This window comes from Priapulus caudatus, unplaced genomic scaffold, assembly GCF_000485595.1.
Source record: "Priapulus caudatus unplaced genomic scaffold, Priapulus_caudatus-5.0.1 Scaffold2087, whole genome shotgun sequence".
NCBI lineage: Eukaryota > Metazoa > Priapulida > Priapulimorpha > Priapulimorphida > Priapulidae > Priapulus > Priapulus caudatus.
Window position 1 is genome coordinate 18,670 of NW_014579148.1, and position 22,958 is coordinate 41,627.

At 45.1% G+C, this 22,958-nt stretch overlaps 1 protein-coding gene across 1 annotated transcript; it reads right to left on the reverse strand.

Moving 5' to 3' along the window:
* Positions 1 to 1,297: 1,297 nt before the first annotated feature.
* LOC106818200 lies at positions 1,298 to 9,877 on the reverse strand. Its single transcript, XM_014822925.1, has 5 exons — positions 9,741 to 9,877; positions 6,168 to 6,618; positions 4,468 to 4,624; positions 3,915 to 4,161; positions 1,298 to 3,599 (listed from the first exon to the last, which is right to left on the reverse strand). The coding sequence occupies exons 1-5, from the start codon at positions 9,784 to 9,786 to the stop codon at positions 2,644 to 2,646; spliced, it is 1,857 nt and encodes a 618-aa protein (XP_014678411.1). The 5' UTR covers positions 9,787 to 9,877; the 3' UTR covers positions 1,298 to 2,643.
* Between the last annotated feature and the right edge of the window lie 13,081 nt (positions 9,878 to 22,958).

A 22,958-nucleotide genomic window follows, 5' to 3' on the forward strand; every position in this document is an offset into this window, starting at 1 on the left:
CAAGTGATTAGATGGTTGATCTGTATACGAGTGGAGGTCCAAGAATAACACAAGACATAAATGATAGGAAAGCTGTATAATTTATTTTTTAAACATTGAAAAAGGCAAAAGAAACGACGCACAATCATGATCGTGATGTATCAGGCCCACATCTGCATCAAATGGCACTCCTCTATAATAGGCGAATTATTTAAATGCAATAATACTGCATATATAAAGACCTCAGGCATGCGCCAAATTCGCACCGTGTGCGGGCTGGCGTGTGTCATTTGCGCGCACAACCCAAGCAATGCGCACGCGTGACAATGCAACGAGCAAACGTGCGTTTAGCTCAGTGCCATTGGAGCGCGACAAATTCGCACCGTGTGCAGGGGCCTTAAGGGTCCATTGCGCCATTTGTGCACGCAAACCAGCCCACACACGGTGCGAATTCGGCGCGCACAAACGGCGCAGAGCCAGAAAAATTAAACACGGTAGATATTTTGCTCGTGCGCGCCAACGGCACACTCCAGCCCGAACACGGTGCGAAGTCGGCGCGCGCCTTCAGCGCTGACACAAGGCAAACAGAACAGGGGTGTGTACGTGTATTCCGCCATGCAGGTTTATTAAGTTGCAAATCATAACTTCAGCAGAAATGGTGACTTTTCATCTTAGGGCGCGTGTGTTTGGTCGGATCCACAGATCTCGATCCAATGGATTCGTTGATCTGACTGTTTGTTTGGTCGGATCCACGGATCTCGATCCACCGAACCCGACCCTGCTAGCGAGGTGGATTAGAACGGGATCCAATATGGCGGCCCGCGCCTCAGCCAATCACAGCTTGTTCTTTGTTATGAACCATCCCGTGATAGGTTACAGCGAAACGTGAACCGTTGAAAGTGAGTTTGCGTTTGTTTGGTCCAGTGTTCGATCCAGTGGATCGAGATCCGTGGATCCGACCAAATAAACAGCTGCCCCGTGAACTAACTACGACATCTGTCAGCAAGCACATAAACCAAATAAACATACCGTGGCCTAGTAGGGCCATTCAACCGTGGCCTAGTAGGGCCATTCACGTAACAGCAGAGATGCCAACACATATTTGAAGCAATCTGTAGTTTCTGGCCATCAAATTAGTAGTTCGAGAGTCACGTAGTGACCCGAGTTTGCTAGGGGATCCGGCAAGCCCCCCGGAAAATTGTTTGATTCTGAGATGCAATTTCCTGCACTCTTGAGGGTCAAAAATGACAATAAATTGACAAAAAATAACAAACAAATTTTTTTTTTCGATCACATTTAAATTCGTAGTTTGATACAAACTGGTCGTAGTGGTGCAAAATAATATAAATTAGTATAAAATACGGATAAATCGTAGTGGTTGGCATCTCTGTAACAGCCACCATTTAAATCCATTATCCATCATATATTTCAGCCTTTTCTATTATAGAATAGAATCATGATCTGTGTAACCGATGCATTTGTCCATGGTCAAAATAACGATTCAGCAAACCACCAGCGACACTATGGCCATTGGAAATATATCATCATAAATCAACACGTGCTTCAGTATAGCACGAACATGGTTGACGCAGGGCCCGCAACATCGTTATTGAACTGTGATGAATTTGTAATTAAACTGTGATTAATGGGCATAGACATATGCTTTTGGAATATCAATGGCATTGGAAACAAACTATGTGATCCCGATATTGTACTCCAGTTAAATAAGTACGATTTAATTTGTCTAGTAGAAAAAAACTAGTAGTTGATTTGGTTAGAAAATTATCAAGTCCCTCACTTACTGGGATATATAGTATCCTATATATATAGTATATATATATATATATAGTTCCATTGAGGTAAAAGTCCCAAAATGAAAAAAAACTCTCGCAGATCATGAGTGTTTCTGAGCTGCAATAAAGCCAGTCAAGACCAGATCACAGCCGATCAGGAAAACATGTTCTTCCTTTGTACATCCTTGTGTGTCCATATACATCAGAAGAAGATAATAGCCCTATTATCTACTTCTGATTTACATCCATGTATAACAGTTTCTTCACTTGAAAGCTATAGATACTGCCAAGAATAAATAACCTCAAATAGAGGTATTGCGACACTGAGATAAAGCGAGTTATTGTTTCGAGATACATAATCTCAAGAATTATATATTGAGATTACTTACCTCTGACACTGCCAAGCACGAGGGCATGTCATGTACAAGTACGCAAGTAGGAATGCATAGCAAAAACTCAGGTCAGGAGATATGCTTGTTGAGTTATGGATAAATTCAAGTTCTTTTACTAATTAGGGGCAGAGCTATTTTTAACAGTAAAGCTTAACTCTTTAATTGGGTTATTACAGAAAACACATTCATAACAACTCGACTTCTACTCAGGGTAGTTAAATGTTTTGAACACATCAAGAGCTTAATCTAAGGACACAATTATATTAAACTAAATTATTTATTCCTCATAATACTTATTCAAAATATTTATACAGATATATTTTACCTCAGTTATTACAAAGTTAAATTACCTTACTATTACAAAAACCACGCAACTATACGCACTTTATATATATGGACACTATTACATATTTTCAAAATACGGAAAGTCACATATCTCTCTCGCAAACTTCCGTTTGACGCAACTCGTGAAAAGGCTGTCACTCGTGGCCCAGGCAGTCGTTCTCCTGGGTCGTCAGCTCGCTTGGATGCCACGTCGCTGCCAGGAAGCTCTCAAGATACTTCTGTGTGCCGGAGTGGATCGGCTTCAGGTAGGAATTCTCGTAGAAATGCCGCGTGATGCCGAGCGCAGAACACTGCTCCTCCGTGATGCCGCGTGGCGGTGTTTTCGTGAACAGCTGCGCATTCTGCAGCTGCCCGAAACCGAGCGACTCGAGCTGCCGCAGCCTCGCCTTGATCGACTCCGTCGAGAACTTGCGCAACCGGTTCGGTCCGGACTTCTTGATCTCGCGAGCGCGTAGCGTCGAGCCGCTCATCAGCACGAGCCGGCCGAGCACGTCGTTGTCGTCATCGTGCGGCGGCAGCGCCCCCACCCCGGCCTCCGCGTCCTCGTGCAGCGCAGCCGCCGCCGCATCGTTCATCCCCGGCCATGTGAGTGCGTGCAGCCTCTCATTGTACTCGTGTAGTGCGACGCCGCCCGACAGCACGTCGTAGTCGTCAACCGGCAGGCGACTACTGCACGCGACAAGACTCGGCTCACTGCACAGTGCCTGCATAAGCGGCGGCGGGGGCGGTGGCAGCGGCGACGCCACCCGTATGCAATTCGCCAAGGGCGCCGTCATCCGCGCCTTTGGTGCAACGCACATGGGTGTGGATACGGACACTGCATCTGTCTTTCCAACAGACAAGACCATAGTCGTGACATGGTTGCTAGCGGGTATAGACGAGAGCGTAGTTGTCGCGTGTGTGCCGTTACCGCTGAGAGCGGCCGCCGACACCGCGTCAACGTTCGCTCGAGCATAACTGCCATTAGGCGGCGTGCCTGCATCCGCCTTGACAACATTCAGCACAGCTCCCATCGCTCTCATTACCTGCTCCAGGCCCACGTGGAGCTTCTCCAGCCGGCTCTCTACACTGGCAACACGACCACTTAGCTCTGCAACAGACCCAACCACAGGATTAGCGCTTGGATATTCGCAGCGGCCCCCCGTCTGAGTGAGCCCACTAGCGGTGAGACCTTTTTTTTAACCACAACAGCCGTGCAATTTTTCCGCTCTCCCAGATCGTCCACGTTTGAGACGTGAAGCGTTTGGAAAGACTAAATGAAACGTTTCGGCAAAAAGGGACAAGCGCTAAACCTGTGTGTGGAGAGCGTATAGCAGAGATGTAGCATATAACCTGCCGCCTCATACGTCACACTCCTCCCCGCCCCCCAGCTCTTACACTACACTACATTACACTGGGTACTCACCCGGCTGCTCGGCTTGCTGCTTGCCCTCGTCTCTCCTGGCGAGCGGTACCCTCCCACCAGACCTCTCGTCCGCGTCGCACTGCAACGCCCGGGTGCTGCCGTGGCCCTGCAGTAGAGGTGACGACCACTGCCTGCTTGATAGCTGTTTTGAATAGCTGTCGCTAGCCGACGGCATTCGGCCACTGATTGCAGATGGCGTGTCATCAGGTGGTGGCAATTTAGCTTCCGGTAAGAGTCTTGTGATATCCTAAACGTGGAGAAGCATTATTTTCTGTGGGCATAAGAACAATGTCGGTCATAACTTCGCTCATATCCCGAATGCTTTATTGGGAGCACGCATAAAATCTCATCATCATGTAAACGGAAATTACGGACTAAGCACAGAATTTTAAACTGATCACCAAAATTTCTACACGATTTTAATTCATGCACATAATATGTTTACATGGAGAAAAGGGAAGACTGTTATTAAGGGCAATTGTACACGGTAACCTAAACATATATATTAGCTTTTTTCTTAAAAAAAGAGCCATGTATTAGTGTTTGTCTGTACCTTAGCAACATGGAGTGCCAGGTGTTGCTGAACACCGCTCAGGGTCATAAACATCTTATTGCACAGGTGACACTTGAACATGTTGATCTCCTCTCCTGTGTCAATGCTGTTCCCTCTGAGACATGTCACAACTGGATATTCTGTCTCCACCTTAAACCTGTTCAAAAATTTATTGAATGTTGTTTAACGAAGATTGTACGTGAACAAACCCATGGTTCAGTCAACACAGTCAAGTTCTGCAAAAAATATTTAGCTACAGATGATACACATGATTCAGCAATAGATCAGGTGACAACTCTGGGTGACAAAGAATATAACTGTAGCACATCACTGTTTTAAACATTATATACTACATTAAAATTTCAACTAATAACAAATACTGTATATAAGCTGTATATTTCGGGGTGGTTTAATTTTCGCGAATTTCGCGAACGCGTCCCCGACCGCAAAAATAACAACACGCGAATAGTTCATACTGAATAATACCGAATAATTCATAATCCACCGACAGCGAAATTTACTACTCGCGAATTAACCTGACCACTCCCGAAATTGTCCGTCAAGTCTGAATTCGCGAAAATATCTGTACGAGGAAAATACGGCTTATACAGTATTGTAAATGCAACTCATGTAGGACAGATACAGACAATCCTCATTGACCAAATTACTACATAATAGCCTACAAACATAAGTTAGAGAGTATATAACTATAAGCATACTATAATTAAATGTAGTGCAAGACACTGGATCATTAGCGACTCAAGCCGGCAATAGAAGTAATATTCTAATATTTCTTTAGTTTTTTTTTCTTATATATATATATATATATATATATTTATATTTATATATAACCGATAGCAAGAGCGTATTAAGAAGGAGAGCATACAACGGTGAAATGCTGAAACCATGTTGCAGTATTAGTCGAATTAACAAACTTTTCCCGTTTTATTTTGACAATTCTTTGCAGTATTATTGATCAGCTGTCCTACCTTGAAACAAGTACTATACTTTTAACAAACTACTTATAAAACAAACCGCATGTCTCTACGATGCCTCTATGCTGAGATAATGAGCGGTGGAAATCTGGTATTTTTTGTCGAAAACCGACTCGAGATCAGTCAGATACTGCAACTGTCTCTCGTTTTGTGGACTGTATGTTGCTTCCGGTCGCTGCTGTGTAGCGCGGACTCGATACGTTATTACTACAGCGTTACTACATCCAGCGTAAGGGGCAGGTCAACACCATGGCGATAAATAACAAGACGTTTTTGTGGAGTAATGGCTGCGTCAATGATTGGAAATGCGAGAAAAGATAGTACAGTACAAAGCACTTTGTGGAAGGAAAATAAATTTCATTGTCAATGAATGACGGAAACACGCGAGGTTTCCAGAAGCTATCGCCAGAACGAGAGACAGTCGCAGCCACTACGTATCTCGAGTCGGTTTTCGGCGAAAATACCAGATTTTCACCGCTCATTATCTCAGCGTAGAGGCATCGTAGGGACAAGCGGTTTGTTTTATATTAGCAAGGTAGGAGAGCTGATCAATAATACCACAAAGAATCGTCAAAATAAAACGGGCAAAGTTTATTAATTCGACTAATACTGCAGCATGGTTTCAGCATTTCACCGTTGTACACTCTCCTTCTTTATACGCTCTTGCCGATGGTCACGTCTCTTCTGCCTCCCCAAATATTTTACCTGAACGAACATTCCAACGAAGAGAGATCGTCTGAATTAGCAGGTAGCCCGTCGTGGCTTCCGACATTGCTAGGGACAGCCGGCATCCTCTGCTGACCAGCTTGATTCACGTCGTCATGCTGGTTCGGCAGCACGGAGCCGTAGTGGTTCACAGCGCCCCCTATTGGGACCTGGTGTGCACAGGTACCAGAGAGGTTCCTAAGGGCAGACAGCGGGGAGGTGTTGCCATCGTTGAACGCCAGCGCTGCACTCGCGCCGTCAGACGACAGCGCCTGTTCGGTGTCCGAGTAGCCGCTGCTCGTGAGGCGCGGCTCGTGGAGGTCAGTGGCGCCCCCGCTGTGACTCGGCTCGCTCTCGGACGAGCTGTGTATCTCATACTCCTCGACATTGAATGGCTCGTCCTTGATCTCCAGCCGCTGCCGCTTGCTGTCGGTGGCGCCCTCTTCTGAAACTGAGGTCAAGGATTCTTATTTTATGAACAGTTATCCCAGGCCATAATAAAAATATTGTTTATTGGCCGTCACCCGACCGACCCGCCAAAAAGGGCAGACTCAAATTTTTTTTCTTGATCTTCCCCATTCTTTTTTATTTTACAAATTGTATCACTGTACATTTTCTAAATCTGTAGGCAATACATTATATATATGTACCAAGCAAAACAAACATTCAACGTTCAGCTAGAAATTATTAGACAACACCCTGAAGAAGACCTCAGAAAGAAGAGTTAATTTTTAAGAGTGTACCCCCAAAGTTACGAAAGTTACGATATAGTGGTTTAAACGCTACTCTGACCAACATTATAGTAACAAGGGTTGTTGGGTTACATTAAGAGTTCATAATAGAGAAGAATATGACACCGTTTTAACAGCGTTTTGCATAGTTTTCAACTTGTAAATATTCTATCAATATCATATATGTGAATAAATATATTCAAACTTTACCTTGTTTTCGTCTATGATTCTCCCTTAATCATATGACACCACCAATTTACCTGAAAATCGTATGTGTTCTTCAAAAATGTTATTAGAATACAACACGGTTTCACACAGTTTTCCCAAATGTTCGCATGTATTCAGCGCAAGTTTATTATCGGATTAGTGTTCTATTGTGTATGACGGAACGCTGGGGGCTGTTGGGGATATTAGGCATCGAATTGTATTCAGCGTGTAGCGTTTCCAGCGTGCTAGAAATAAATGTGTGCTCACGGCGAGCTAGCAGCTGATTTTAGCTGTGTTGCCATCGTGTTCCTGATGATAAGGAAGTGAAACAAGCTTGCTGTTACTGTGCTTACCTAATATCCCCAACAGCCCCCAGCATCCCGTAGTTACAACCTGGTGCTGCCGTCGCATATCAACATGCGACGAATACATGTATGCAAACATTTGGGAAAACTGTGTGAAACCGTGTCGTATTCAAATAATTTTTTTGAAGAACACATACGATTTTCAGGTAAATTCATGGTGTCATATGTTTAAGGGAGAATCATAGATGAAAACAAGGTAAAGTTTGAATATATTTATTCACATGTTGATAGAATATTTACAAGTTGAAAACTATGCAAAACGCTGTTAAACCGCACGGTGCCTCCTCTATTATGAGCTCTTGGTTATGTCGTACCCAAACTTGGAATTTGCACAATCTTGAGATCGCGCAGTGATAGTGCTGCCCAAACTGCAGATTTCCTAGTTTGGCTGCCCAATCTCAAGATTGCGCACACTGAAAACAGTCGCTTATTCAACTACACTTTTAAAATGGCGATTGTGGCATATGCGAGTATAACTGAGGCAAACTAGGAAGGAATTTCTCTAATAGTTCAATTATCTAATAATCAAATTACAGGCTTTCCAGCAGTCCTTGACAACATTTTAGGGCTAATTTTAGGGAGAAATTAAGGTTTTTTTAGGGCTATTTTAGGAATTTTTAGGGATGAATCGAAACATTTTAGGGATAAATTAAGTCAATTACCTTTCATAAACATCAACGTGTTAACGTACAGATACAGTTTTCTACTATGTGGTATGTGTCCAGTCTACCAGCTATTCCTATCCTCCAAGTCCTCGATACGACTGTACATCATCAAGTTTCATGCAAATTAGGCATGTCTTGTACATCCAGCCAGAAACGGGGTCGTATAATCAGACACTGAAGCTTAGGAATCACTGGTAGACTGAGTCACAATACTTACTCTGTATAAAGATAACTAGAAAACATCCATTAGCAGGGTCTCCAACCCTATGAACCCCAAATGCGGAATGTTCCCGCGGTGATCAGTAACTAGTAGCGTATTCAGAAATTGATGGGGGCGAAATGTACCTTCGCTGCCGCAGCCAGGCCCGCGTGCCGTAGTGCCGCGTGCATGTCTGGGGGCATGCCCCACCAGAAAATTTTGAAATATTTAAGCCATTTTCCTGCAATCGGAGGCATACTGTGGGCCATATTCTCATGTCTGATAACACTATCTCAACCCTAGACTCAACTCTACAACCCTTGTCTAATTAGCAGACAAACTACGCGACACCTTGCAGACAGCGCCTGTCTGACTAGTATAGACTGTTCCATTTACCGTAATTATGCCAGATACAAAATGCCTGAAAATAAACAATGTGTCCAAGCGAACAATGCGAACAATCAGTGCAAATTTTTTACAGTGCAACTGAAATGATGAATATAACCTTGACGCTGCAGAATGCGGAAATTAAGCCTAGAAATCGTTATGATTCCGCAGAATGAGGAATGGTTGGAGACCCTGCATTAGACATAATTACAAACCAAAAGTTCATCATCTCATCACCAAAAACTCCAAACATATCTGTGATTTTTTTTTTAGGAATTTGAATAAAATTTTAGCCCTTTTTTAGGAATTGCATACGTTTTTAAAGTTTTTTTAGGAATTTTAGGGCGAGCTCAAAATTTTAGGAATTTTTAGGAATTTTAGGGCCGCTGGAAAGCCTGACTCATTATCTCAGCGTAGGGGCATCGTAGGGACATGCGGTTTGTTTTATATGAACAAGGTAAGACAGCTAATCAATAATACTGCAGCATGGTTTCAGCATTTTACCCTTGTACGCTCTCCTTCTTTATACGCTCTTGATATAATTTGTTAACCAATATGCAAACACAATCAAGAAATAAGATATGGGAACTCATTGTAATGATATAACATTTCGCAGCCTATGATTCCAAGTTTGTGCAACCCCTGCTCACCTTGCCCAACCTAGGTTTTGCCCAATCTCAAGATTGGTTGCCCAAACTGCGGATGCGTTGAAATTCCAAGTTTGTGCAAGATTCCAAGTTTGGGTACAACGTCAACAGTTACATTAATGTAAACAACTGTACAACTGGTTACATTACTGTAAACTAAAAACAAGTCAAGAGCATAGGGTTGTTGGGTTACATTATCCCTACTCTGGTTACATTATTGTATCCGATCCGATCCGAGCTACAATAGGTCTCAATCTGGACATCATCTCTATCCTTGAACCGTAGTGCCTAGTGGGCTAGTTACATTTTATATTTTTAACGATAGCCCTACGTAAATCACCACAAATCCACGATGAATAGTGAAATACTTACACGAAGAGGCGGCAAATGTTGGTACACTCTGTTTTCTTCGCGCCATAGTTTAAGACTACAATCAGCACGATATATACATTTTCTAAGGGTATTATTTATTCAACCAAATGGGAATCCATACTACCATCTTTGTAACGTAAAAGCCGCGGGGAATCATGGGTAATATGCCTGCATGATATCGTGTACTAAAAATATTTATTATTATATATTGTTAGTTATTATTATTGTTATTATTATTAGTAGTAGTACTAGTAGTAGTTATTCTTGGTCTATGACGATCATAGAAATATAATATAGAGACACTAGTCTAACTAGTATTATTAATATTATTTCTATGCTGACAGCTATTATATTATTTCTATGAATATTTCTGTCTTTAGTAAATTGTAAATATGCGGCTTTTTCCACTGCGATCCGCAGTGTTGATCTTTCGATATGATAAAATTGTCTCTACGTCTTTGTTATAGTCCTTTGGACTAAAAGATTTTTATGAGGATTATGAGGTTACAAGATTTCGGCTTTTTGCGTTACGGTTTGTTACGGTGTCTGGTGGCGCCGCCTCGTGTTAGGTGACTCCTTCAGATGTCCACAGAGTTCAGGGGGGATGACGTCATACAACCAGAGACCAGCCACCGCAACAGAGGTAGAGAGTTAAACGAGGGGGGACAACGACCAGGCACCCGAGGCACGGGACAGGGAGGCGCCGCCTGGATCCTACGTCACCGCGGGCTCCTATATAAGCAGCCAAGATCCAATGGTAAAATCAGTCAGTCTTCGGACGACCACGAACGAACGAACGAACGAACGAGCGAACGAACGAGCGAGCGAGCGAACGAACGAACGAACGAACGATTCCGCTCGAGCCAGAGCGCACACACACCGTCGGAGGGAGAGCCTCGCACAAGCAGGACGATGGCCGAGAAGGTATATCCTATACTAAGGGAGGGGCGCGGAGCTATAGCCTACACACAACGGGGAGACACACTGCCAACCCACGAACTCGCGCTGAGCCGCGAAGCACACGACTGGGAGAGACAGAGATGTATGCAATATTAACCTGTAGACTAACTAAGAGAAGTTAAACGTGTAATCACCTAACGAGATAACGTGAACGTGGCACGAGCAATATATATTATATATATACCTATACGCTATATTCGAGATACGTACAGTGAGGACTATTCATGTTGTTTGTATATATGATGAATAAAACCATCAGTTGTATAAAGACTATCTAAGGACTTGCGTTCATTTCACTCTGGGTATTCCTGCTACTGCATCACCGTCCTACCCTCGCGGTAGGAGCGAAAAATGATCCCGACACAAATAAATTCCACGTGCTAACCACAGCGCGTGGGAAAATCCAGTGTGGCCACCCCTAGGGCCACTACACTATCTCTCTCTCTTTCTCTCTCTCTCTCTCTCTCTCTCTCTCTCTCTCTTTATAGACTATAGGCCGTCCTGTCCGTTCTTTCAGTCTTGTGATCCCCTCCCCGACAGAACATGAAATTTTTTTGTAAATAAAGGGGAAAATATGAAACAACAATTTTCATCTTATCCCACGTCTGAGGCCTGCGAGGTTTTTAGTAATTTGGCAGGAAAATTAGGAAATTCAGCTTATTATTCACCGACAACGCGTAGTAAAATGACGGAGAATTGTCCAATTAGGTCCCGCGTTGCAACGCATGCGCGGCTAAGAGCGAAGTAAATAATCAAATCGAATGAGCCGTACTACGCTATGTTTGTACATATGTTGTTGCTAAGGACTCCAACATGACTGCGCCCACGGAGCCATTGAAAATACTGTGTTATTGTCACAACCCCAGGTGTTTCTGAGTGAAATTACACCTTTCAAAGATTTAACTTGGACCACGTTTCTACGGAGTGTTGCAATTTGGAATGATTTAGTGGGCAATCAAGCTCAAATTGCGAAAAATTTCATCCATACTCAGGGAGTCACTGCCGCTGGGCCACATGCCGTGCCCTTGGCCTTGCCACGAGATGCTGGATTTCACCGCAAATGCTACCAGTATTTTACAGATTCCACAAAGCAACAGCGGGGATTAGTTGCAAAGCAGAAACTGGAGGCTGCATCTGTTAATGGTACATACATATTAAAACACTACATATGTAACTCTAGGTGTACAACCTACTGGTTAACTGCAGCAGGCCGAACGCGTAGACTAAAACAGTAAGACTAAGAGTAAGACTAGCTCTAGTAACTATGCTAGTGGCTATAGCCAGCGGCAACTGTACGCGGGCTATAGTTACTAGAGCTAGAGTAAGACTAAACTTAAGTTACGTACGTTATTATACAGTACACATTCTCTTAACATTTGTTATTATTATTATTATCTTTATCTCTCACCTTTATGTAAAAAATTACAAACTTGATTTTCCCCTTGAAGCCTCATCCTAGTACTAGTAGTGCTGATAGGGTCTATGTCCCCCAGGGTACTATCGGAGGGTACTCTGGGTACGCCGTACGGTTTGATATATCGGAAAGTACCTCGGGGTACTAAACTACTATACGATATGTCGCTGCGTACCCTGCATTTTACCACCGTACCCTGACTTTCACACACACACACACTGTGACACAGTCTGTGAAACAGCAAAAATATTAAGATTAATTGATGAATCATCAATTAGTATGAATAATTTAGAAAAATTAAAGGCATAATAGGCCCATTGATTATGCAAAGTTGACGAATGCTACAGTAACTGGCACCTTCTGTAGTTAATAAGTACATTACCTTATAGCCAAACGCATATTAGTTTGTCCAATATCACTGCTAATTACTAAGAAATGTCTAATTGAAATCCGTAAATCTGGTAATCTGGTGCCAACGCTAAATTGGTTGGCAAGCAAAATAGCCTCGAATTCGGCTAGGTGACGTCACATGTTGCTACGGGTGTTTAGCAGAGAATTGTTTGTCCCGGGATGCTTATACAGGCTTTCAGATTTGAAAGGTACAGGAGGACTACTAATGACTCCCCTAGGACACCATAGGGGGTCTTTTCACGACGCTCCATAATCACACCCTTAAGAGACAATGATGGAGAGCTCCACTAAAAAATCACACCCTTAAAGAGCACCGATGGTAGAGGCTCCACTAAAAAAGTCACATGTTCTCCTTTACAAAGGGATGATGGAGAGCTCCTTGAGGGCTCTCCATCATTGGCCCCGCCCCCCCCCTCTTTTGGGGTGTGATATGGGAATCATGACCAATCTCAGTCTAGAGTGAAATACCAAAACGAAATTGGGATGACTCATGTCAATTCTACTGATTATCATCTCATCTCTCACCTTCATTCATTCAATGGCTTTGTCAGGACTTACAATTCTTTTCATCCAACAACCCACACTAGCCAGCAAGATTAATAAAAGAGTTGATCGGAACTGTAAAAATTACACTTGTTTTTATCCTTTCATTCTGATTTCCATCCTTAGAGGATTTCTAATCCTGTTACCTGCAATTTCAGCACAAATCACATATCATCAACAATCGCATCACAAACTAGCCAAATTACTTGTAAGCGTAGTAGCGCACGTATGTACCCCTCCAGCCCTACGACTGTTTCACGTTTTGGCCAGAAACCACTTCTACGCCACGTATAGTAGAAAACGAGGCAGGTAACTTGTGGCTAACCGTATGGTAACCCTCCTGATTATTTGGATGCTGTGTTTACGTTTTTGTTTTATATATTATATATACAACCAGAGGGTAGTAACCAGACTTGTACCTTCTGGCCAATACGTTCAGTGTTCTTCACACCACAATTGATTGTGTGTTGCTAACCTTTTTGTACCCCCCCTACTTAGAGAAACTCTATGGACGCAGCTATGTTCAACATAATACGACATACTTTTGGTGCGCCGATTTTCAACCACGATCTTTCATTGAGGCGCGATGATAAGCGCGCACAACCGTGCACATGCTATCGGGTGCGCGGTGCGGAATGCTTTCAGTTTTGCCGGGTATAAAGGGTCCCTCCATAGAAGCCGGGGGATCGCATACCCAGAGGTGGTTCTTCAACTCTTTGTATAAAAAAATGAAAGCGGTGCTATATATCTAAGTGATGCTCACGATCGGGGAATCAGCGATCCTTATACTAACGATCATGCGGTTGGGAAACCAGTGCTGCGAACCAAGCCGCTTTGTTACAAAATCACAATAATCGATTTCATCAAAAACAAAACAAAACAAAAATTTTTATTTTTTAAAAATTTGAACAAGAAAACTTTGAAAAGTGATGAGAATCAGTACATGTATTAACACACAGTAGTAACACGTGCAATACAAACAGTAAACGAGGGCTAACAAGCACTACAGCAACAACCGACGTTACAGCACACGCAGGGCATTTCAGCCGCCGAGTAATAAGCGATTGTAATCGTATTCATCGTTACTTGGGTCCAAACCGACTGATGCGATTACAAATTAACAACCGATTGAAACACTAATAGTAGGGTACGACTAATGAGGCTAGTAAATGGGTGGGAGTTCTGTGTATTCTCGGTATTGAGGCAATATGTAAATAACGGGTTAGGGTGCTAATGGAAATTCGGGTACGCCACTTTAATGTTCTTCAATATTATTATTTCGGAACAGGTGTATGTCGTTCTGACCAAATATACGTAAATAACGCGTAGTGCGTCTGCTTTCCATTGTTTAGTCTGTGGCGCCGTGGTTAGTCCGGATCGCTCGAACCATAGGGTGTTTGGCCGCCCCGCAACACACCCTACTTCCTTATTCACGAGCGTCCCGTGATCGTAGCGTGGATTACGTTCATTACAATCAGAGCTACTGTTACGTATACGTTTAGGTACTGGGACTATCGCTAGCATTGGCGTATGGCCAGCGAAAATCATGCGTGCGAAAATGTCGCGTGCACTATAAATCTGTATCACACTTCGTTTTCGGATTAGCCACCCCCCCCCGTCCCCAATATCGTGACGTCGTCGATGTGCCGTTTAGATTTTGTGCCCCACCTGTTGAGGGGCACGCACGCACGCACGGACAGCACATCATGCGATTCTACAAGCCTGCATCCTGACTACGTCAGGATGAGCTAAAAACCTGAGAAATCAACATTTCGTCAGCCTATTGAATTGCAAGTTTGGGTGCAAGCCCTACTCACCTTGCCCAAACTAGGGATTTTCCTATTTATTGAAGCAAATTATGCTTCACTATCATATAACAAATGCTCGAACAGATCTAACTTTTTTTTTTCAGTGGCCCGATCAGGCCACCAAAATCATTGATTTCAATTTTTGGTGGCGCCGAAAAAAAAACCACAAAGAAAAACAATTATAGAATCTTATTTACAATCTCCGTATTGGTAATTATTTTGAAATTGGGGGGTCGTACTGATGCCTTGCACAAGTGCTTTAAAACACGCCACACAATGGCAACACACTGACGATTGATGATTGAGGCATACATTTGAATTATCCATTCCACGGCATCAAATTTTCAAAACGCAGAAATATTTGCATAACCATTTTTCTTAACTTTTCACCAATTATTGTATCTTACAACACGCGGCTGGCACGGTGCTATCGATCAGTCCAGCACGTTCAAGAAGATCAAAGTCACCAGAGCTATGCAATATTAAAAAGTAACTGTAAGTAAAACAACAACCACATTGGCTTTTTCAATGTTAAAATAAAACGAATATAGTATAATACAATTTAATCTTTACAATAAAAGTGGTGGGATTAAATGTCCTCGCGCCAATGGACACTGTATTATAGAAACTGTTAGAATTAGGATAAATATTGCAGATTTAATAAGATAAAGTTGTTATTTGAACTTATATATTATTATTGATCCAATTCAAAAGTAGCTTTGGTACGAGTTTTATTGGGTTTAGAAAAAACTGCATTAAAAGATAAAAGCAGCCATGTCTAAGACTACGTTTCAATATTTTCGTTGCGTAATAGAGACCGAGAAAAATGCATACAATAAACTTCACAAAGCACTAATATTAGACTTCGTATTTAAAATACTCGATATCTTTCATGGAATAGTTCAGTTATTCTACGCGAACATTTCGAACGCTGGCAGTTTCGCTTCGGATCCGAAACACGTGAACACCAGTGCAGCTTAGCTAGCAATCAGGGTGGACCAACGTCCCGTATTTTGCCCATGTGTCCCGCGTCCCGTACTGACGGCGCGCTTCCGGGACGCATTTTTAACATTTTTGAAACAAAATACAATCAAAAAAGGAAGAAAGTTCATCATTTTTTTTATTATGACAATTGGTTTGCCTTCGAAACCTCTTTCTCGCTCGCGTTCATTTTACATACGCTCCCACAGTACATCTGCAGACAGGTAAATTGTCTAGACCGTTATCTGTAATGCCTTGTCTGGTTCGCTTGATACAATGTACTCACCAATCATGTATGCTGCCCGCTTGCAAATATGCGCACCGCGTAGATTTGACCCTGGCTAGAACTGGGTTCGCGGCCGAACTGTTCGTCGCCAGCGGTGTAACATTGTCTAGCAACGTGAGGCGGATACCGAGTCCTAACACATAACGTGCTTGTTGCAGCCGGCAGTAGAAGGATAACCGTTGCGCCCGTGTAATGCCCGCGGTCAGAGATGCTGACGTGCGTCACGTGTGCCTAGGCTTCCGGAATTGCTCGCTCTCTTTGAATGAGATTAGCACGTAATAAACAATTATTTTTATCACATAGACACTTTGAAATTTTAGCGGCCCGATCAGGCCACCAAAATTTACGTTTGGAAAATTTTGCGTGCGCCGATTCACGATCATCAAGTTTTTGGTGGCTCCCGGGCGCAACCGGCCACCGCTAGTAGGGTCGAGCCTTGCATATAATGAAGAGGCAATAAGAAGCGAGAGCGGTACACGGGTAAAATGCTGAAAACCATGCTGGCAGTATTAGTCGACGCATTAATAAACTTTTCCCGTTTTATTTTGACGATCCTTTGCAGGTATTATTGATGTTAGGTGTCCTTACCTTGTCATATAAAACAAACCGCATGTCTACCCAGGTTGAAAATCACTTTTTTCTAACCATTCGGTGATGCCTTGCATGGATCACGCGATGTTATTAATACTTGGTGATCCTCAAACATTTTGGTGATCCTGCCGAAACGGCATCACGTTGATAATTAATTTTATACATTGCAATATGTTGCCTGTTTTACAGTCTTTTTTTTGTTCTTCTTTATTTTTTTTTTTCGGTGATTTAGTCGATTCACCGATGTTTATTTTTATGTCCGGTGGTTGCTCCGAAGCTTGGAAAAGCCGGTCGGATCACCGATCGGCGAGTATTTTCACCCCTGCCCTACGATGGCCCCTACCTCGAGATATGAGCGGTGAAAATCGGTATTATTCAAACGAAAAACCTAGCTCGAGATGCAGTGCTTTATTACTGCGTCCTCACTCGAAGTGTTTTCCAGTGTGTTGGGCTTCCCGGATGCCGCTGTTAGCGCCATAGTGGCGCTGACTCACGCGTAATACTCGAGAGTTTACTATAGCATCAGCGTCGAGTGGGCGTGAGGTGGGCAGCAGGTGGGGTCATCACTATGGCAATCAATAAGCAGACGTCATTCATTATCCATTTTGTCAATCATTTGACAGGAAATACGCAAGGTTTCGCGAAGTTATAACCTTAGAGTGAGGACGCAGTTCACACTGATCTCGAGTCGGTTTTCGGTGAAAAAAATTTAAACCCAAGATTTTCAGCCACTCATTATCTCAGCGTAGGGCATCGTAGACAGTGCGGGTTTGTTTTTTATATGAAACAAAGGTAAGACAAGTAATCAATAATACTGCAGCATGGTTTAAGCATTTTACCCTTGTATCGCGTCTCCTTCTTTATACCTCTTGATATAATTTTGTTCTCAATATGAAACACAATCAAGGAAATAAGATATGGGAACTCATTGTAATTGATATAAACTTGTCGGCAAGCCTTATGATTCCAAGTTTGTGCACCCTGCTCACTTGCCCAACCTAGTTTTGCCAATTCTCAAGATTGGGTTGCCCAAAGCTGCGGATGCGTTGAAATTCCTAAGTTTGTGTGGCAGATCGCAAGTTTTTGGGTACAACGTCAAACCAGTTACATTATTTGGTAAACAACTGTACAAGCTGTTACATTACTGTAAACTAAAAAACAAGCTCAGAGAGCATAGGGTTGTTGGGGTTACATTATCCCTACTCTGGTTACATTATTGTATCCGACTCCGATCCGAGCTACAATTACGGTCTCAATCTGCGACATCATTCTCTTCCCTTGAACCGTAGTGCTAGTGGCTTAGTAAATTTTATATTTTTAACGATAGCCCTACTTTAAATCACCACAAATCCACGATGAATAGTGACATACTTCCACGAAGAGGCGGGCAAATGTTGGTACACTCTGTTTCCTTCGCAGCCCCCAAATACGTTTAAGATACATCAGCACGATATATTAACATTTTCTAAGGGGTATTATTTATCAACCAAATGGGAATCCTACTACCATTTTGGTAACGTAAAGACCGCGGGCATCATGGGTAATATGCTGCAATGATATCGTGTACTAAAAATATTTATTATTATAATATTGTTAGTTATTATTATTGTTTATTATTATTAGTAGTAGTAACTAGTAGTATTATTTTCTTGTCTATGACGATCACTAGAAAATATAATATAGCGGACACTAGTGCTAACTAGTATTATTAATATATTTCTACTGCTGACACTATTATATTATTTCTATGAAATATTTCTGGTCTTTAGTAAATTGTAAATATGCGGCTTCTTCCAGTGCGATCCGCAGTGGATGATCTGTCGATATGATAAAATTGGTCTCTACGGTCTTTGTTATAGTCATTTTGGACTAAAGCTTTTTTATGAGGATTATGCAGGTTACATAGATTTCGGCTTTTTTGCGTTACGTGTTTGTTAGCGAGTGTCTGTGGCGGCCGCTCGTGTTAGGTGACCTCCTTCAGATGTCCACAGAGTTCGCTGTTTAGTAGGTCCCCCGTGTGACGCGGCTTATAGATGATCTCTATAACGCGTTTTCTACGTTGGCGCTAGAAAGGCTCACCACATGCAAATCCCACAACACAACTGCAAATCCGGCACAACACAACTGCAAATCCAACACAACTGCAAATCCACAACACATGAGCAAATCCATAACACAAATCAAATCGCCACAACACAAACGCAATCCCACACACAAATGCAAACGCCACAGAAATGCAAACGCCAGCAACGCCAAATGCAAATCACACGCAAATGCAACCGCACAAACAAGCAAACGCAAATCGCAAATGCAAAAGCCACAACAAATGCAAAATTCCTCATTCCCGCGCCCGCTGTACTGTTTGTACTGGGGCATTGTATCCATGCAGGAGTAGATAATAGATAGTCTTACTCATATCATCTACTCTGATTGTATAGCAGCTTGTTACCCTCCCCTCCGCACACACGCTATCACGCTATTATGGCCGTAGAGGAAGCTGGTAGAGAAGGAGGAGGGGAGAAGCTGGTTGGAGAAAGAGGAGGGGGAAGAAGCGGGTGGGAGCAGGAGGGGGAGAAGGAGGAGGGGGAGAAGCTGGGGAGAAGGAGGAGGGGGAGAAAGGGGAAGCTGGTGGAGGAAGAGAGGGAAAGCTGGTGGAGGAGGAGGAGGGGGAGAAGGGAGAAGCTGGTGGAAGGAGGGAGGAGGGGGAGAAGGGAGAAGCTGGTAGAGAAGGAGGACGGGGAGAAGCTTGGTGAGAGAGGAGGGGGAGCTGGTGGAGAAGGAGAGGGAGAAGCTGGTGAAGAGGGGAGAAGCTGGTAGAGAAAGAGGAGGGGGGAGAAGGGAAAACTGGTAGAGAAGAGAGGGAGAAGCTGGTGGAGAAGGAGAGGGGAGAAGCTGGTGGAGAAGAGAAGGGGGAGAAAGGAGAAGCTGGTGAGGGGAGGAGAGAAGCTGGGGTGGCAGGAGGAGGAGGCGAGAAGCCTGGTGGAGGAGCGAGGAGGGGGAGAAGGGAGAAGCTGTAGAAAAGGAGGAGGGGGAGAAGGGAGAAGCTGTGGAACGGACGGAGGAGGGGGGAGAAGGGAGAGCTGGTAGAGAAGAGAGGGGGAGAAGAAAGAAGCTGGTAGAGAAGGAGAAGGGGAGAGCTGGTGAGGAAGGAGGGGGAGCGGATGGTGGAGAAGGGAGAAGGGAAAGCTGGTGCAGAGGGAGAAGCTGGTAGCAGAACAGACAGAGGGGGAGAAGGGAGACGCTGTAGAGCAAGAGGAGGGGGAGAACTGGTGGGAAGGAGGAAGGGGAAGAAAGCTGGTGAGAAGGAAGGAGGGGGGAGAAGGAAGAAGCTGGTGGAGGGAAGGAGGAGGGAAGAAGCTGGTGAGGAGGAGGAGGGGAGAATGCGGAGAAGCTGGTAGGAGGAGGAGGACGGGGAGAAGGGGAGAAGCTGTTAGACGAAGGAGGAGGGGAGAAGGGAGAAGCTGGTGAGGAGGAGGAAGGGGGAGAAGGGAGAAGCTGGTAGAGCAGGAGGAGGGGGAGGAAGGCTGTGGAAAGGAGGAGGGGAGAAAGCTGGTGAGAAGGAGGAGGGAGAAGCTGTGAAGAGGTGAGAAGCCCTTCTCTCCCTCCTCCTTCTCCACCAGCTTCTCCACCCTTCTCCTCTCTCATCAGCTTCTCCCTCCTCCTTTCTCCACAGCTTCTCCCCTCCTCCTTTCTCTAACCTGCTTCTCCCTTCTCACCCCCCTCCTCTTCTCTAACCAAGCTTCTTCCTCTCTTTCAAAACCAGCTTCTCCCTTCTCCTTCCACCAGGCCTCCTCCCCCTCTCCTCCTCCACGCAGCTCTCCCCTCTCTTCTCTACCAGCATTTCTGCTTCTCCGCCTCTCCTCCTCCACCAGCTTTCCCCTTCTTCCCCTCCTCCTCCTCCACCAGCTTCTCCTTCCTCTTCCTCCACCAGCTTCTCCCTTCTCCCCCTCCTCCTTCTCCACCAGCTTCGGCGAGTGTGGGAGCGTTCGATCGGCGTTAGTTTTTACATAGGTTTTTATGAAGGAAAGTTGATATACAGTGTCGCAACAGTGGAATTGTAACAGAGGGGTACGGTAGTAGCCTATTTGTGAATGTGTGTTCATATTATTTTCAGTTTTTACTGACTCTGTCCCAAGTGCCTGTGGTACAAACAGTACAGGCGGGCGCGGGCAGGGAATATTTTTGCGATTTGTGTTGGGGAGAAGGGGAGAAGCTGGCGGAGGAGGCGGAGGAGGGGAGACAGGGAAAACTGGTAGAGAAGGAGGAGGGGGAGAAGGGAGAAGCTGGTGGAGGAGGAGGAGGGGGAGAAGGGAGAAGCTGGTAGAGAAGGAGGGGGAGAAGCTGGTAGAGAAGGAGGGGGAGAAGCTGGTGGAGAAAGAGGAGGGGAGAAGCGGGTGGAGAAGGAGGGGGAGAAGCTGGTGCTTCTCCCTTCTCCCCTCCTCCTCCTCACGCAGCTTCTCTCTTTCTCCCTCCTCCTCTCCACAGCTTCTTTCCTGCCTCCTCCTCCACGCAGCTTCTTCCTTCTCCCCTCCTCCTTCTTCACCAGCTTTCTCCGCTCCTCCTTGCTCCCACGAGCTTCTCCCCTCACTCCTTCTCTACAGCTTCTCCTTCTCCCCCTCTCTTTCTCTAACAGCTTCTCCGCCTTCGCCTAGCTTCTCCCTCTCCATTCTCCACCAGCCGCTCCCCTCCTCCTCCACCAGTTCTCGCCTCTCCTTCTCTACAGCTTTCTCCTTCTCCCCCTCTCCTTCTTACCAGCTTCTCCTTCTCCCCTACCTCCTCTCCACCAGCTTCTCCTTCTCCCTCTCCTCCTTTTCTACCAGTTCTCCCTTCTCGTCCTCAACTCTCTCTCCAACCAGCTTCTCTCCTCCTCCTCCACAGCTTCTCCCTTGCCTCCTCCTCCACCAGCGTTCTCCTCTCCCCCTCTCCTCTCCACCAGCGTTTCTCCCCATCCTCTTTCTCCATCCAGCTTCCTCCCCTCCTGCTTCTCTACAGCTTCTCCCTTTCCCCTCCTCTTTCTCTAGCCAGCTTCTGCCCCTCTTCACCAGCTCTCCCTTTCCTTCTCCACCAGCGTCTCTCCTCCTGCCTCCACAAGCTTCTCGCCTCCTCCTTCTCTAGCCGCAGCTTCTCCCTTCTCCCCTCCTCCTCCTCCACAGCTTCTCCCCTCCTCCTCCTCCACCAGCTTCTCCCTCCTCCTCCTCCACCAGCTTCGCTCCCCTTTCCCTCTCCTTCTCCACCAGCTTCTCCCATCCTCTTCTCTCACAGCTTCTCCCCTCCTCCTTCTCTACCAGCTTCTCCTTCTCCCCCTCCTCTTTCTCTACCGCTTCTCCCGCTCTTCACCAAGCTTCTCCGCTTCTCGCTTCTTCACCAGCCTCTCGCCCCTCCTCCTCCCCACACAGCTTCTCCGCTGCCTCCTTATTAACCAGCTTCTCCTTCTTCCCCCTCCTCCTCCTCCATCCAAGCTCTCAACTTCTCTCCCCTCCTCTCCTCCACCAAGCTTTCCCTCCCTTCTCCACCAGCTTCTCTTTCTCCCCTCCTCCTTCTCCAGCCAGCTTCGCGAAGTGTGGGAGCGTTTCGATCGGCGTCAGTTTTTACATAGGTTTTATGAAGGAACGTTGATATACAGTGTTCGCAACAGTGGAATTGTAAGCAGAGGGGTACGGTAGTAGCACTATTTGTGAATGCCTGTCGTATCATATTATTTTCAGTTTTTACTGACTCTGTCCCAAGTGCCTGTGGTACAAACAGTACAGGCGGGCGCGGGCAGGGAATTTTGCATTTGTGTTGGGGGAGAAGGGAGAAGCTGGGGGAGGAGGAGGAGGGGGAGAAGGGAAAAGCTGGTAGAGAAGGAGGAGGGGGAGAAGGGAGAAGCTGGTGGAGGAGGAGGAGGGGGCCAGAAGGGAGAAGCTGGTAGAGAACGCGAGGGGGAGAAGATGAGTCCCACGCCCACGACAGGAGGGGGGAGAGAGAAGCTGGGTGGAGAAAGAGGAGGGGCAGAAGCGGGTGAGAAGAAGGGGGAGAAGCCTGGTAAGAGAAAGGAGGGGGAGAAGCTGGTGGAAGAAAAGAGGAGGGGAGAAGCGGGTGGAGAAGGAGGGGGAGAAGCTGGTGCTTCTCCCTTCTCCCCCTCCTCCTCCTCCACCAGCTTCTCCTTTGCTCCCCCATCCTCCTCCTCTCACTACTTCTCCACTGCCTCCTCCTCCACCAGCTTCTTCCTTCTCCATTTCTCT

What these genes read in the sequence shown, in the direction of transcription:
- LOC106818200 (XM_014822925.1), bottom strand. Translation starts at nt 9,786, where the DNA reads ATGGCGCGAAGAAAACAGAGTGTACCAACATTTGCCGCCTCTTCGT. An exon ending in TCGTTGGAATGTTCGTTCAG is followed by an intron (nt 4,625 to 6,167) that starts GTAAAATATTTG and finishes ATTTTTGAACAG; the next exon opens with GTTTAAGGTGGAGACAGAAT. An exon ending in GCAGCAAGCCGAGCAGCCGG is followed by an intron (nt 3,600 to 3,914) that starts GTGAGTACCCAG and finishes GGTCTGTTGCAG; the next exon opens with AGCTAAGTGGTCGTGTTGCC.